A 17,807-nucleotide genomic window follows, 5' to 3' on the forward strand; every position below is an offset into this window, starting at 1 on the left:
TCAGAATGTTGTAAGAGCCAATTAGGACTCAGCTAGAGTACTGTGTTCAGTTCTTGGTGCCACATTTCAAGAAAGATGCGGACATACTGGAAAAAGTCCAGAGAAGAGCAACAAAAACATTTAAAAGACTAGAAAACGTAACTGAAAGAATTGGGTTTGCTTAGAATGGAAAAGAGAAGACGGAGCAGGGACAAAAGAAGAGCTTTCAAGTACCTAGAAGGTATTACAAGAAAGGAGAAAGAAAAATTATTTTCCTTAGGCTTTGATGATAAGACAAGAAGCAATGGGCTTAAATTGCAGCAATGGAGGCTTAGGTTAGACATCAGGAAAAACTTCCTGTCAGGTTGGTTAACCACTGTAATAAATTGCCCACAGAGCTTGTGGAATCTCCATCATGAGTAATTTTTAAGAGCAGACTAGACAAACATCTTTCAGGGATGGTCTTGATGATGTCTGGTCTTGCCACGAGTGCAGAGGACTAGATTTAATGACGTCTCAAGGTTCCTTCCAATTCTATTATTCTATTCTACTAGCAGGCTACACCCTCTGCTCACTACACTTGCCTACCCCCCACTCTCTGGCCACTTTTGCATTGCTATGAGTGTCAACAGACTCTCTCGACATCATCCTGTCACTTTGGCAGGAAAAACTTTTACACACACACACACACACACACACACAAAATTCTGTGAGCTCTTGAAAATTGAAAACATTGGTTTCATTACAATTTAAAATGTATTTTTCTGTACACTGCTATGGGTTATATTTAGGAACCAAACAAGCACCACTCATATTATTCTATTAACATTGTTTAATCCTACACTGCTTGAGCACTGGTATCTCATGGATATCCATAGGAATTCTGAAGGGCATGGAATTGAAAACTGGACTAATCAATGCTATCTGTCCCCAGGTATCAGACAATTGATAAAAAGAAGAGTCAAATAATTCTTTGTGCTTTGTTTCACCAACATTTTTATATCAGAAAGGAACAAATTAGCAAGCTCTTTTTTAAAAAGCTATACTTTAAGAAGTTGCTTGTTGCTTCTCCACTAACCATATCTACAGACCAATTCATTTTATTTTTAAAAAAATCATATTGTATTAACAAATGTAGTAACAACAGCCTTCATGTCGATGTAGTAGGAAAATAACCCGGCGGAAAAAAAATGTGACGGAGCCTTTATATTTTGCCCTTACAGAGACTTTCAATGTATGCAGGTAAATACTAATATTATTGAACTTTTTTAAAAGAATGACAAACCCCCCACCTTTTTGGAAACCATCCTGCTCCTCCTATCCAGGCATATGAATACAACTGGATAAGAAAAAAAATAGCTACTGTATTTGATTTCCACAGAACAGCAATTTCTCTTTTTCTAAAATATTAATATTAACAATTAGTTTATCATCACTTATAGCCTCATCTTGTAAAGGGCTGGACACCTTCAACTCCTATTATTTTACAGTTGAGAAAACTGACACTTAGTTCTGGGCCACAAATCAATTTGACTATTAAATAATAAACATCAACTACTTTTGTTTAATTAATGGTGTAATTCTTTCAAAGGAACTACCCTACATATTGTATAACTGGGTAATGAAGGAAGGATTCATTTAATTTTGACTGTTAATATTGAGTTGTAGTTCTCATTCTTATCCTCAGATTTTTGACCATCAGGAAATTTCAAAATTCATTAATTCAAATGTACATGACTTCATAATATTCATAACAGATTCAGTAATACACATTTTTATAATTATTTTATAATGATGGCATACCTTGCCAAGCAGAACAGAGGGGAATGCACTGGTTATCTGCACATGCAATGCCCTGTATTACAGGTTTTAATCTCTTTTTTCAAAGTTTATTAAAAAGTATATACAAGTTAAAATTGAAAAATATTGCTAGTTTTTGGGTGAAGGACAGACTCGCCTATCGCCATTTATCAAATCCCAATTCTGCAAAACTTACTATTGTACATAGCAGTACTGGGATAGTAGCATTCAAAAATTACAAGTCAGGTTCCCAGAAAATTGTGATTGTCCCCAAAATGGTGAGAATTTTCTAAATAAGTTTTTAGGTTTGTTTTATTTGCCTTCTGGTTTCTGAATGTCTAGGGCACACTTTCTTCACATGTTCAAGCTTATCTCAACAAACATGAAGACTAGATTTTTTTTCCCCTCCCAAATGAAAGCTGGGATTCTTACACAATTTACTTCTGGTAGCTGGGGCTTTAACAAAAGCCATCAAATACCTTGAGACTTGCAATAAAATTCATGAAGTTGGCAAGACTGTTGTCATGTTTATTGCTATTACAATATCTCCTTTCATTTCAAGTGAACTATTCACAGACTGGAAGCAGTGCTTACTAGTGTTTTCAGGACACAGCTAGAAGTCAAGCATTCCAAGCCTATGTGTAATATTCTTCTCAGTTAATCTAGTTTGTAGCAGACAAATAATTTATTTTGGCTTTTGTTCACTGAAACAGATATATTGATGGAGCGTATGCATATGCAGCAGGAGCCCCATCCTGAAATCCCAATTTGTATCCATAACGCCCACTGAGTTCAGTTACTGTTTCATACATACTAGGCTTGCAAGCTGAACCCTCAAGTTCTGATTCTTTAGCAGAGGTTTGGATATTTGCAGGAGCTCTTTGCAGGAGCTCTATGAAAGGGAGTTGCACCCACATATTTGAAATATTTGCTGGTACTACCACACCAGAATATATTAAGTTTACCATAGACAGATTTTAATTTTTATCGCTAGGTAGAGATGTTTTTAAAAACAGTCAAAGTATTAATACTCTTCCAAAAAATAAGAAAATAAAAGTGAATCTGTTAAAGGTACAGGGGAGAAAATCCAACATCAACCTACCCTAACATTTGTCTCATATTTCAGCTTCTACCATCATACCTGCAACCTTGTTGTAAGCAGGAAAAAATACCATGCCTGCTCAACTTCATGTGTCATTTTGAAAACAAACAGGTGGACATGCATAGGAGTTGGCTTGTTTACTTTGAGTCACATGTTAATTCTACAAAAGTAAGGGATCCGAAGAGCAAGAATTTTAAACAGCACAATATAGATCATGGAAAGCAGGACATAATGTTGATGTTCCAAATTAATAAGGGGGTAAAGGAATATATTGCACTCTAACGCTGCCACCTCATTTTGAGTGCTATGCTGCTTTAATCATTATCAACAGGCATAGGGTATTTGCACTGGAAGAATGAGAGATGTGTTTATAGAGGGAAGACGGGACTGAAAGAAGTGAAGATGTCAAGCATGTTCCACACACTAACATTGGCCAGCAAAGGCACATGTGCTTGCTGCCTATAATGCAACGACAGGATCTATGAAAGGTAGACGTAGTGTCTGAACACATACTTACAGGCAAGGTTGAAGGAGAGGACTTCAAATGCAACCAGTGACCAAAGTATCAAAGTCATTACAAACACTTCATGATGTTTTAGATGCTGCTTGTAATGATTAGAACTGGGAGCACTGGCTGTTGGGAGTTGGGGAAAAGTGGCGAGCCCCAACGAGAATATATATTTTTTAAACTTGGCAGGGGAGGAGAATAGGGCTAAAAAACTTGGAAGGTGAGGAAAGTGAGGGTTAAAACTGGGAATTTAACTTTTTTTCACAGAAATGAGAACAATCGGCTCCATCTGCTGCTGAGGACAGTAGAGAAGGAACTGAGGAGCCGTGCCATGCACGCACCCAATAATTACAACGACACTAGAGAGCGCCACGGCACCTGCGCGGCACGGCAGAAACTGCTAGAAAAGTCTCTGGTCACCGGCGTGAGGATGCACCAGCACCCAGAGTGGAGCACCCACGGGGACCACTCGAAGGAGAAACATGCTTCGTGTAAGAGAACGCTTACTTCTAGGACCACAACTTACACTGGAAAAAGCAAAACCATTGCTACCCAGATTGAGTCAGCTATAGCAGAAGCCAAAATAATGAGCATGGATACAGGAGGCCCAGTCCGGGCTGTGACTTCTTTGCAGAAAAGTCCACTATCGCTGCAAACAATTACAAGGGGAAAGCTAATGAAAAACCACAGAATCAGCAAATTCAAAGTACAGCAAAAGCATGCTTTTGCTGTGGATCCCCATTATACCTTGCAAGCTACACAAGATGTCCTGCAAAAGAAGCTCAGTGCAATCACTGCAAAAAGATTGGGCATTTTGCTAAGGTATGCTGCAGTAGCCAGTCCAATCAACAGGTGCATGCAGTTATAACACCAGACCTTACTGTGCTGAGTTTGGACAAAATCACTACTGCACATAGTCCAGAACAGATAAGGTGCACTGTAAAAGTTTCTGCCACATCTTCAGGCAAATCACATCCTATTCAGCTAATGTTGGACACTGGTTCAGCAGTATCTATACTACCTGATTCCATCTATTTGCATTACTTTAAAGATGTGCCTCTTACTGAACCCAAACTTCACTTGGTGTGCTATTTGAAAAACCAAATTCTAGTACATGGCTGCCTGCCAGCAATAGTGACTTTTGGTGATTGCTGTGTAACTGCAGAGTTCTACATGGTCCACAAAGGCACTTCTATCCTTGGCAGAGATTTATTGATTGCTTTAAACCTCAAGGTAGTTAATGGACGAATTGATCTTCCTCAGCAAAGCACTCTTGCAGTACACACACCAGTTTCAGCTGGGACCCAAGACCAGGTTGAGGAGAAACTTGGCTGTGCTTATGGGTTTGTGCATAAAGTTAAAATGCGACATAATGTGATGCCTGTACGACAGAATTTATGGCGCTTACCATTTTCAGTTAGGGAAGCTGTTTCAGAGGAACTTAAACTTGTCCAAAAGGACATTATTGAAGAGACTGACTCCTCGGAATGGGTTTCACCTATAGTAGTGACACAGAAGAAGGATGGAGGCATTCGCCTGTGTGTGGACTTAAGGGAGCCAAATAAAGCTATTGTGATTGACAGCCACCCTCTTCCTCACACAGAAGTAGCATTTGCAGAAATCCCTGGAGCAAAGATGTTTTCTACTCTTGATTTGCAGAGCGCATACCACAGGTTATGTTGCATGAAGATAGCAGAGACCTCACAGCATTTATTACACGAGGGACTACTTCATTTTAAACGTGTTCCATACGATCTTGCATCTGCCCCAAGTGCCTTCCAAAAATGATGTCATTGATTCTGAAGAATCAACATAGAGTTCCATGCTATTTGGATGATAGTATCGTGTTTGGAAACACTTCTGAGGAGCATGACTATAACCTGCAGTCTGTACTCAACTGCATCAGCACAGCAGGCCTCAAGCTCAATATGTTTAAATACAAATTTAGACAAACAGAACTCTCCTTTCTGGGGCATACAATTTCACTGGCTGGACTAAAACCTGATCCAGATCATATTCTAGCAATTTCAAATGCTCCTCCTCCAACAGATTTGCAAACCTTATGTTCCTTCTTGGGTCTTATCTCCTGGTATGGAAAATTCATTCCCAATTATGCTTCTGTCATTGAACCGTTTCAAGAATTACTATGGAGAAGTTCAACCTTGGTGTGGACAATGGATGCACAAGCTAGTTTGGAAACTGTGAAAGACTTGATTGTACATAGTCCAGTACTTGCATTATTCAGTCCTGCATTGCCCACAATCATGACTACTGATGCTTCTGATTACGGACTTGGGCCTGTCCTAACACAACTTGATGCGGGCAACACAGAGAGGAAGACTGTTGCATTTGCTTCAAGGACACTGAGTGATGCTGAGAGAAAATAGTCTACAGTCGAAAAAGAAGCACTTGCCTGTGTCTGGGCTACTGAAAAATGGAGAATTTACCTGTGGGGCCACATGTTCAAGTTGTGCACAGACCACACCCCTTTGACAACATTGCTATCCACAATAGGACGGGGAAGAGCAGGAAATCGTATTGCTCGATGGTCTGCAAGACTACTCTCTTTCAATTATGAACTGGAATATATGCCTGGAAACCAAAATGTGGTAGCTGATTGCCTTTCTCGCTTGCCTTTGTCTTCACCAGATGGTCCACCTGAGGATGAGGATGAAGTAGTTGCACTTATTACAAGCACTCTTAATGCAGTTATAAGACAGCAATTCCAAGCTGCTTGTTCAGCATGTTCAATTCAACAAAAGCTACAGGAATTTCTGACAAAGAGATGGTCCAGTAACCCTAAAAACCTTGACCTAGTTTTGTTGCCTTATTTTAGAGTTAGGGATGAACTTTCTTTGCTTGATGGCTGCGAGCTATGAGGTACACACTGGCTACTTGTGCCAGAAGAATTACAGTCAAAACTCATTCACCGGGCACATGATACTCATCAAGGAATTGTCAGAACCAAACGACGACGGGATCTGTATTGGTGGCCAGGGATGGACTCCCAAACTGAAGCAATCATAAAATCCTGTGTCACTTGCCAAATGCATAAGACAGCAGTGACATGTACCCCACCATTACAGCCTGTTCCTCTTCCTGATTCTGCATGGAAAAAAGTTGCGATGGACATTGTAGGACCCTTTGATACTGCTCCAATTGACTGTCATTATGCAATCACTTTAATAGACTATTTCAGTAAATGGCCTGAGGTAGCGTTTACATGGCAAATCTCTTCTGCTACAGCAATTAAGTTCCTCTCTACAGTTTTTAGCAGAGAAGGTAACCCCAAAGAACTGGTTTCAGATAATGGCAGTCAATTTACTTCCCTGGAATTTGAAACTTTTCTAGCAGAGAGGAACATGTTACATAGAAGATCAGCCCTGTATTACCCTCAAACCAATGGGGAAATCGAAAGGTTTAACAGAAGTTTGAAAGAGAGTTTGCAAACGGCTAATCTGGAAGGGTGATCGTGGATAACCTTTACTACTGATTTCTTGCAAGCATACAGGGCTACACGACATGCCACAATTCAATGATCATCTGCAGAGTTACTGCATGGAAAACAGATGAATACTAAACTGAACATTGCTGGACTGTTAAAGGCAAGACTTGATGCATCAAAAGAGGATGATGTGAGAAAAACAGTTGAACAGAAGCAAGCAAAGTATAAGGCTTTCACAGACAAATGGCAGGGTGTTAAGGATCCGAAGTTTGAGTGTGGTTCCTTCGTTAGAGCAAGAAAACCTGGAATTTTATGCAAAGGGGACCATAAATTCACATCTCCTCTTAAAATGATAGAGAAGAAGGGACCTTACACCTATCGACTTTCTGATGGGTGGGTATGGAAGGATTCTTATCTTGCACCTGCCTATGCACCAAGAGGAGATGATGCCAACACCCAGTCCGCGTTGTATGACTTCACCATAGCAGCAACACAACAAGACATTGCACTGGAACTGGGGTTTGAGAGACGGTCAGACCGACCCAGACGACCACCTGTCTGGACTAGAGACTATGTTATGTAGTATTTATAGTGTTTTCAGTGTAATATTTCTGCCAACAGTGTCTTGTTCCATATTTGTTGCTGTGGTTAGAACAATGTTTATTTTATAATTAAGAGAGGAGGGAATATAATGTTCTAGATGATGCTTATAATGATTAGAACTGGGAGCACTGGCTGTTGGGAGTCTGGAAGTACAGGAAACAGTTTACAAGTGATCTAGCAATATCCTCTTTAAGAGCAAAGGGTTTCTCTGTACATATCCTAGTTCTGCAACATCAGCCACAGGTGTAATAGTATCCCCTGGATTTCAAGCATGCTTGGTACTCACTCACTGAAATATTTAAATAAGAGATCTTACATGATGAAACCCATTTCCACCTATTATACAAGCATCTAGTCGTGATTCAAAATGAAAGCATTTCTAAAAATACAGCTCAATATGTCTTTTGTTTACAGTATTTTTCAGTAAACCAAGGTACTGGACTGAAATTATGGAGGATTTGAGCTTAGGATGTGGTAAAGAGAAAGTACAATTTTATTGTATAATCCTACTCACTGTTACCAAAAATATACTTACCAAAAGTCGTTATGTAAGAGATTTCAAAATCCCAACCATTTACTAATCTTTCAGGATTCTGTGACTCGAGTAGCCATTTATCCTCTTTTATAGAGGACAGTCCTGTTTTTTGCTACTCTGTATTCTATTAACATGAAATAGGTCACCTTTATGAACTCTATTTTTCTTGATACCAGAGGTGAAAATAAGTCAGTACGCCCTGCAAGAAGCAGCCAGCTAGGACCGTTTGGGGAGGGTGAGGGAGGGCTGCAGCTGTTCAACTTGTACCTTCCTTTTCCTACCAGCTGAAGAGGGGAGGGCAGAGGAAGAATGCAGCATTTCCCCTCACTCCCTCCCTCAGAGTCAGAGGAAAAGCAGCAGCAACTCAGTATGTGTGGCTGCTACTTCCCACCTCCGCCTTCCCAAAATGTCCCCCTCAACCCATGCACTCTCCCCTCCACCCTCAGCCCTGACTCCTAAACTCCCCACATCCCTCAATCCTGAGCTCCTTCACCCCCAGCCTTGAGTCCTGAAGCCCCCACACCTCCCTGCCTTGGGCCACCTACACTGTCACAACTATCCTCTATTCTTGAGGTACACCTTGATGGCCACCTTATCTGTGAAAAGTTTGAGGGCGTATTTGTTTGGTGTTTTCTTGCAGCAAGTGTTCAAAGGAAATAGTATATTTCACAAACAGATTATCAGTATTATGCCCATCGAGATTAATAACAGATGAGGTGTGAGAAGCGCACAGACTGCATTTTCTGAACTCAAACATACTCAACCAAATGATGAGCAAATTTTTCTTATATCATCAATGTAGTATATTAGCGCATTGCCTACAAAAAAAGTAAGCAGTCTTAACAGTATAGTTCAAGGAAAACCCTGACAAATGTTAAAAGATGATTTAGGACTCCATATCTTGGATGGAGGAAAAGAGGGGATAGGTTTACTTGTACAGGACTAGGTAATAGTTATGTAAACTTTCTCTTGAGCTACATTTTACCATACATTAGAATATCCCCCATCCATAGAATAAGACCAAGTGATTTAAGAAGTGTTAGGCTATTTTTTTTAATATTCAAGTTTCCTGTTGTACAGTGATTTTAAAGGCACTATATCCAAACATGAATGACAAATATTTGTCATTCATCTCCCACATTTTTTTTAAATGGAAAAAAGTGACTTCGTTTCAGATGCAAATTCACATATCAAAATGGAACCCCAAAAAATCTGTTCCCCTCTACTAGTACAGAAACAGCTAAAGCCTGCAAGACCCATTAAGACCTAATAGGTCACCACTACGTGAGAGTACGTCTACACAGCAGCATTATTTTGGAATAATAGTGCGCATCAACATTAGAAGCCTTTATTTAGAAATAATGTTGAGCTGGAGAACTTCTTACTCTGACTCATGGTAACCCTCATTTCACAAGGAGTAAAGGAAGTCAAAGGAGGAGTGTTCTTCCTTAGACTTTGTGCTGTGTAGACAGTGCCTAAAACCAAGTTAAGCTATTTCAGCTACACAATTGACATAATTGAAGTTGCGTAGATGTGTAGATGTACCTTAAGGCAGTTAGACAGGACTGACAGCACCTCCAACCATACAAAGGATCATGAAAGACAATCATTCTGCTTATTGGAAGAAAGCATATCTCATGTAAGGGATAGATAATCTGCACCTTTCATTACCTGAAAAGCCGGCAGAGTTCCCCCGATGCTTAAAGAAACACTGTCTCAAAAGCCTAGCAGATCCCAGAGAAGCCAGCATGATCCACAGAGTCACCTTCTACCACTACCAACTTAGTGGTTCTGGTCCCCAAATCCTCCCCTCTTGCTATTCCTGCAGCCCCACTCCATTGGAAATGGATACTTTCCAGAAGCACTGCACCATCTTTCTGTCTGCACATGCTGAACTACTGTTTTTACAAACAATTTCCAAGATTGCTAAATTAAAGAGTTTAAAGAGAAAGTGTCCCCTTCTTATTTAAGTTTTACTGTCATTCTCCCCTTTTGTCAGTCTCTTTTGTCTATGTTTGTTTAGACCTAGCAAGAGGGGAAAAGAACAGCATGTTATAAAAATGGTAAAATGTGATTTGTACGAAAACAAAGATACCAACCACGTATTTCAAGGACCTGGGCACCATTTGGAACAACACAATACATTTTGTTTAATGACTGGATTTGAAATGATGGTGTGCCTTTAAATGTTTTCTTCCTCTCACTCCAAAATCTTATATAATTGCTTCCCTAGGGATTTGTACACATTTATTGTTAGTTCAACCCATTTTCTGACAGACATACAGGAAGTATCAATTCATTTCACCATTTATAAGATTTTTGTAATGATTAAAAATAACTTTAAATAGTCAGAGCAGAAGATCAAGAAAGTGGGACAATATGATGGCAAGAATGGACACTTCTATTTTCTTATTCCCATAAAATAAGTTAGCAACTCTGTGGTAAGAAAACAGCTAACATGTGAAGCCTTCTATACACAACTATATTTTCTTTCAAGTAAGAAGAAAAGTCAAGTCCACCATAGTCTGTCAAATACAAAGTCTTCTAGAACTGGACTAAAACATCTTCCAGAAAGAAGTCGTCTCACTATTACAAGTTTGGTGCTTTCCTTCTAATTTGTACGTGTCTGGCTTTAGATCAGCTTGACAGTAAAAATATCTTGTCAGTATACTCATGTCAATGCAGAACGTGATTATGCTACTGAACATGGAAAGACAAGAAAGGTATTAGTTAATGCTCTTTCCTGCTTTAGTACTTGATATTCTTCTTTTAAAAAATCATTATTCATTTAAATTATTCTAGGCATTTGAAAACCAACCAAGGGGCAGGGAATTATAATTGCAAGGGTGGGAATTGTCATAAATAGAAGGGTTACCTTAAAATGTTATAATGGGTTACTTGTACCTAGGACATTGTTAAGTATTGCCAAAGGAACCTGGTGACCTTCATTTATTTTAATTTATAAAAAAGGGATAAAAGACTACAAAATTTGGCCATCAGCTCATCTTATTTTCCATATTAAAAGCTCAAATCTTGGAAGAATGAACGGATGGAGCCCAGTGCTCACATGGGACTTGAATAAAGTCTGTGTTTCCCTATGTGGTGCTGCTCTTTGTTAGACCTGAGCCTACGTGATAGTTACCCCACTGAGCCTATCTTCTAAATATGTCTGTGTCTGCACAAAAATTAAGCATACCACTTGCTTATTAAGTAGCTTGCATAGCTGTGATATTCATGCCACATTATTCCATACACTGCAATTTTGACATAACTGACATTAACCACAAAAGAATGATGGAATACATTTACCACTTTTGTTCCACACAAACAAACAAGGCCTCTTTCTATCTACCACAGAAAACACGGTCTTCAATGGCTTTCTTACTTCTCTAATTCTTAAGCTTCCTAAACTGGGCCAACTCATCCGTTTGTTACATCAATCAGATTAATCAGATGTAGCATTTGCTAAGTTTATAACTAGAGGACACAGTTACATAATAGTCACAATTCAACTGAAAAATGGTCCAACTTAAATAACGCCTCAAATCGGTACAGTAAAAGCTGTGTTATCTTGCACTTGAACAACTAGAAAGCTCTAGAAACCAGCATTTCCAATATCTCTTAATGCAAATTATAGGATAATACAGTGTAGAAACTTTACTTGTATACAACCAAGTATTTCAAGAAACCAACCACTCTGCAAGTTCAGTACTACTACTAGGTTAGTGAGAACCTGTATAAGAGTTTCATATTTTATTCATTTTATTGTATTCTAATTCTTTGAACATTGGTATTCCATTTATAATTGTCAGCTGTGAATTTTTTACTAACTGCCTCCCCCCAACATGATAGATAACCCCACGTACTAAACACAAAGATAAATGTTCATTAAAAACAAATTCTGTAAACTGACAAGCATGTAAAACTAGGGCCATTTTATACAACACAACCCAGGAAATCAAATTAAGCATGCATATATGCTATCGTAATGCCAATCACATTTCAGGGAACAAAAGATCATTATTTTAACATTGTCCTTGCCCTCTACCAGTCTCCCTGATGCTATCACATAACGCACTGTGAAGCTTTTTGGGGTCCAATACATAGTCCCTCCCCCACTGCCTTACACTCTTGCCCTGGAGATTTGGTTTCTTCACTCCCCCAAAAAATCCAATATAGTACATGTTCTTAACAGACAGTCTGAACAGTGCATTTTGTTTTAAGAGTTCCACCTTAAGTGCCATGGGTGGATAAGCGAGTTTAAAAATTCCCAGTAAGCAGGCAATACAATTTTGGATTTTCCTTCTCCTCCTCCCTTCACATGCAGCCTCTATCACAAGACTGATGAACGCATTCAGCTTGTGAGAAAGAAATCACCACCTTGGCAAATGGCAGAAATCTCACAAAGAGCTCTGAGGCACTTGCTTGACAGTTTATAATCTGGCAGCTCTAATAGCTACTTTGCCAAAGCTCTAAGAAACTGAGATTTTATACATATATACAGAACATTTTATGTGTCTATGAAATAGACCCACACAAAGAATATGTTATGTTATACAAACAAACATACATATAAAAGGTTCTGCCATGTCTCTAATGCACAAGCATGCTTACATACATATGCACATACAATATAATTCAGTGTAACATTCATTATAACAAAGGTATTACAATTTTAGCATGGTTCTTAATATTTGTACATTTAGCATTTCTCATTTATTTCCTCCAGCTCAGGAAGAGATGTTACAGTGATTACGTACATCTGCCGCTCCCACTGTAAAAGAGAAAGCCCTACGGCAGTCTCCTGGAGCATGCTTCCAACAGATGCTGAGATGTTACAGGCCAGACATCTCTGCTACACCAAGGCGCTGCCTTTTTCTTCAGTTTCTTTTCAAATGGGTATAGGACCCATGCACTGGTCTTACAAACTACAAATACTGCATCAACAGATTACAAAACCAGAATTACCATCCGTGCATTCTTCATAATACCAGTCTAGTTCATAGTAATCCGCTTCAATAAATTTCTGCATAGTCAGTATCCTTCAGCAATATAGAAGAGATTTCACTGTGGTGCTAAGGTCAAGTGAAACGCAACCATGCCTCCCTGCCTTTGCAAAACGCTGAAGTGCAAAGACACTGACAGAATGATGAAAATAAGCTGCACATTTTCAATGAGAGGCAGGAGCCAAAATAAGAGGGAGGAAAAAAAGAAAATTAAAGAAAAAAGATATAGGAGAGTGATTTCTAAAGCAGATGCCCTGGCAGCTGCTGTAATAAAGAGGCTCTGCACAGGAGCCTTGGATGGGAGTTAACAAAATCATCCTATCAAAAGGCTGGTATTCTGACCTTCAAGACACACACCACCTCCTGGCTGGTTCTAACTCATTCCTTTCCTCCCGGGTCCTCACATACCTTTCAGTCTAACATGTTGCCATGGTAACTGGCTCTAAAAGAGATGCAAAGAGGGAGGAAATGTATTCCGATGTTTCTGGTTTCATAAACCTAAAGGGAGTCTCACAAAGAAAAATTCCCACACAGAAAAAAGCTCTTTATTATAATACAAACATACCTTTTTGCAGTTTTGCAATATCATAAACTTAAGATTCACTGTATACATATAGTATCTTAATAATGTAAATCAAGTGCATACCTTCATGTGTTAAAAAGCTTTTCCCCCCCAAAAGATGGAAAATGAAGCTACATTACTATTTTGTGCTGTTATAGTAGTATCTTTTATAAGTGCTAATTCTGTAAAAAGAAAATGTGCTCTTTCATTAAAGATGAAAGAGTAAAACTAGAAAAATCAGATAACACATTCCTCCTTTGGATAAACTTGTCGACTTTTGTCCTCTGCCTTCTCAGTGAACCAGCGACCTACTTTTCAAACATCTATGCTCTGTGGCACAAAACAAAGGATTATGGCAAGGTACAGCCATTCTATATAACTAAACAACCTTAACTATTTATACATAATTGCTCAATATTTTTCATTTTCAAAATATCTGGTATGGAGAAGGCTTAATTTTTAGGTACCTCAATAGATTGGATTTAAACTACTAGAATTACAAAATATTTTATTTTATATTATAAAATACTTTCTGGAATAGTATTTTAATAAATTAATATTTCTAAAAATATTCAAGAAATCAAATATGCAACCGTGGCTGACAAAGTTATTACCATGTTCAGAAATCCATTCCATTTTTACATTCTATTAGCACTCTCCTATTCCCATCTTTTATGAACTCCAGTGGGTTTTTTTGAAACACAAGACTTCAGAAATGTGGAATGATATTTACAATACATCTTGTTAAAAGACTGTATAGGGCCAATCAGAATGGGACCCTGAACTGTAACTGGACCCCTAGACTACATTACAATAAAATCAATAAAAACATCATTATCATTATAATAAAATGTATATTTTCTTCTATTTAGGTGTTAACTCCCATGACCACATTATTTCAGCCTCACAAATGTTAATGACTTCATCCTTGCAGCAATTCTGTGAGTGACGGATGCAATATCTTTTTCATAGATGAGGAACTAAGGCACAAGACTTGCCCAAGATCACACAGGAAATACATTGTCCCTTCCAAATTATGCTATTGTCCCCCAGGGAATTAAGTAGATGAAGTATTAGAAATAATTAGAAGACTGATTTTTCTTTTATTGTGAGCAACTGCCTCCAGAAATCCTGGAATTGTAATATATAGTCTGTAGTTCTATTTTTCAGAACCAATGGACACATTTGTGAAATTAGGAAAAGATGTATATAGCATGCTTGACTGGGCAGATGAACATGCAGTATTACTCTGATACTTCTCTAATAAGAAAAAACCCAACTGAGGGACATAAGAGCAACATGCCCAGGGCTCCCCAGACCTAGGCTATAGTGCAGCTGCTGCAAGCTCTTAAGTGTAGCTCCTCTAAGCTGGTTTAAGAGAAAATAATTAATGAAAATTAAAGAGGACCAGAAAACAAATGTAAAAATTCAACTGATTTTAATATGGCAGTCTGACAGGCCATTATTTTTAAATATGGATACAGTAAAATGATCATTAATGGTTCTCCATGTAATGAGACAGGATGAAGACATTACAAACAATAGTTATTTAAAGACTGATTCTTGCTGATGTGGCAACATACCATAGCTCAGAATAAAGGATAGAATTGACTCTCTTGTTTGTGAACATCCATGATCCAGCATGGCCACGGATGCTCCTGGATGAGAGAACCCCAGAGCAGGAGGGCCAGCAACTGCGAGTCCCACGAGTCTGGTGGTGGTGGGGCACAGCAGCCAAGGCAGTGGTGGTGATGGGGCATCCCATGTAGCAGTGGAGTACTATCTGGGCTGAGGGCAAGCTGGCAGTGGATCCAGGACCATAGCTGCCCAGGAGAGGAAGCCTGGCTAGGGCCCCATTAGCCCAGGCAGTGGCAGGGAAGTAATATCAGCAGCAAGTTTGCAGCTGCCCAGATGCTAGTGGCAGCATGACTGAGGTTGCCTGCCTCCTGGCAACGGGGCCAGGGCTGCAGCTGCAGCACCCTGGGAGTGGGAAGCCGGGCCAGAATGCAGCAGCCGACAGAACCTGAACACCTGGGGCTATGTGCCTCCCGGCAGGTAGCACAACTGGGACTAGAGCTGGCCAGCAGCCAACCTGGCCGGACCTAAGGAACTAGCAATGGGCAGGGGCAGTAGGCTGAAGGGTTGGTGTCAGGGGACTTCCCATTGTCTGGCAAATTCCCTTATTTGGGACCGTATTGCTCCCAAGGGTACCGGGCCAGGGAGGTTCAATCTGTATTGGGGGCCCAATCTTTAAACACATGTACTGCTCAGGTTATTTAAATAGATTTTGCTGCCATACAACAGACCATATTCTAATTTTTTTACCAATTAATCTTGTTTTAAAAGGAGAAAATTTAGCTCTGATGAGAAAGCAGATCTGTAAACAGAATTAAACCACTAGTATTTAGTTTGAGATGTACCTTCCCTGTGGAATGTTAAATTCCATAAAATATCCCTGAAGTATACTACTGTAGATACACATTCTTCTAAAAAATGTAAATCCAGCAACATGTTTTAGCCTTCATGAACTGAAACATAACATAAACCAAGTAATTTACCCATAAAATACACTGCACATACTCATTCATAATTTAAAGAAATTCATTACAGAAAAGAGCATAAAAATTCATGAGGTTAAGGCTGTGCTCTTAGACAACACAAAACACAAGTACAAAATATACATGGTCCCTTCCAAATTATGCTACTGTCCCCCAGGGAATGAAGTAGATGAAGCATTAGAAATAATCAAAATACAGGACTATGTAGCACTTTAAAGACTAACAAGATGGTTTATTAGATGATGAGCTTTCTTGGACCAGACCCACTTCCTCAGCTCAAATAGTGGAAGAAAATAGTCACAACCATATATACCAAAGGATACAATTAAAAAAAATGAACACATATGAAAAGGACAAATCACATTTGAGAACAGAAGGGGGATGCAGGTAGGGGGGAGAAAGGAAGGTGAATGCCTGTGAGTTAATGATATTAGAGGTGGGGAAGGGTAGATGTCTGTGAGTTAATAGTATTAGAGGTGATAATTAGGGAAGCCATATATCCTTTGGTATATATGGCTGTGACTATTTTCTTCCACTATTTGATCTGAGGAAGTGGATCTGGCCCAAGAAAGCTCATCATCTAATAAACCATCTTGTTAGTCTTTAAAGTGCTACATAGTCCTGTATTTTGTTTCAGCTACACCAGACTAACATGGCTACATTTCTATCACTGTTCTAGAAATAATCAGAAACTTGATTTTTTTTTTTAATTGTGAGCAACTGCCTCCAGAAATCCTGGAATTGTAATAGAGTCTGTAGCAGGGCCGACTTATCCGTTAGGCACAGTGCCTAGGGCCCACGATACTTTTAGGGGCCCACGAAAATGTTTTAATTTCTTTTAAAATCAGAAGAAAAAAAAATGAACTTTTAGGGTTGAAGAAAATCTATTAAATTTTGCCTAAAACAGAAAAAAATGTTGAAGTATTTGAAGTTATACCAAAAATAATGTTTAATATTTTTTTTATGGAGGAAGGGGCCCATTAAGACAAAAGTACCTGGGGCCCACGAAAATCATAATGAGGCCCTGGTCTGTAGTTCTATTTTTCAGAACCAATGGACACATTTGTGAAATTAGGAAAAGATGTATATAGCATGCTTGACTGGGCAGATGAACATGCAAGCCAGGACTCCGCAGTATTACTGATACTTCTCTAATAAGAAAAAACCCAACTGAGGGACATAAGAACAACATGTCAGAAGCCCATGGGCTGTGTACCATTTGCACTAAATGCAGTAGACTGCAGCTGCCTTGGTCTTTAAACTGAGATTGTAATCTTCATGATCTGCAATTACAAGCATGTGATGTTCCATTTTAATCCCAACAAAGTGCAGTCAGACCAAAACAGGAACAGTACTCTCCTTGAGCTATACTTTGATACTGAAGATGAAGGTGGTACTTGGATGTACTAGAAGACACTTTGGCCACTCAGCTAAGACTGTTGCCCAACATAGAGGAAATCCCTTTATGACTTCATGATTATTTCTCTGCTAGACTTAGTTATGTTGATAGGTAAATATCTGAATGTGTTAGAAACAGAGCAATCCACTTTGGCTGTCCTTGAAGGAAAGTGGCAGTCTTTATTCACAGCTAACTAATGAGTGAAAACACATCTTGACTACTTTTGTTTTTGAACATCTATAGTTCCAAAATATCAAGCAATAATTTTCAAAAGGCATTTTTATATATCAGATATGGAGACTCAATTTTG

The 17,807-nt window shown here is 39.0% G+C and overlaps 1 protein-coding gene across 5 annotated transcripts in view; it reads right to left on the minus strand.

Moving 5' to 3' along the window:
- Positions 1 to 17,807, minus strand: part of TRAK1 (trafficking kinesin protein 1) — a 123,450-nt gene that overhangs the window by 76,990 nt on the left and 28,653 nt on the right. The window contains exon 1 of one of the 5 annotated variants that reach the window (XM_006131815.4): positions 12,941 to 13,512. The exons of 3 other annotated variants lie outside the window; for them this stretch is intronic. In XM_006131815.4, coding sequence (XP_006131877.3) covers positions 12,941 to 13,004 — 64 coding nt within the window. In that variant the 5' untranslated portion in view covers positions 13,005 to 13,512. Of the gene's footprint in view, positions 1 to 12,940; positions 13,513 to 17,807 lie in introns of those variants that run through there. One more of the 5 variants, XM_014577914.3, reaches the window with a different exon arrangement.

Source organism: Pelodiscus sinensis, chromosome 2, assembly GCF_049634645.1.
Source record: "Pelodiscus sinensis isolate JC-2024 chromosome 2, ASM4963464v1, whole genome shotgun sequence".
NCBI classification, from domain to species: Eukaryota; Metazoa; Chordata; order Testudines; family Trionychidae; genus Pelodiscus; species Pelodiscus sinensis.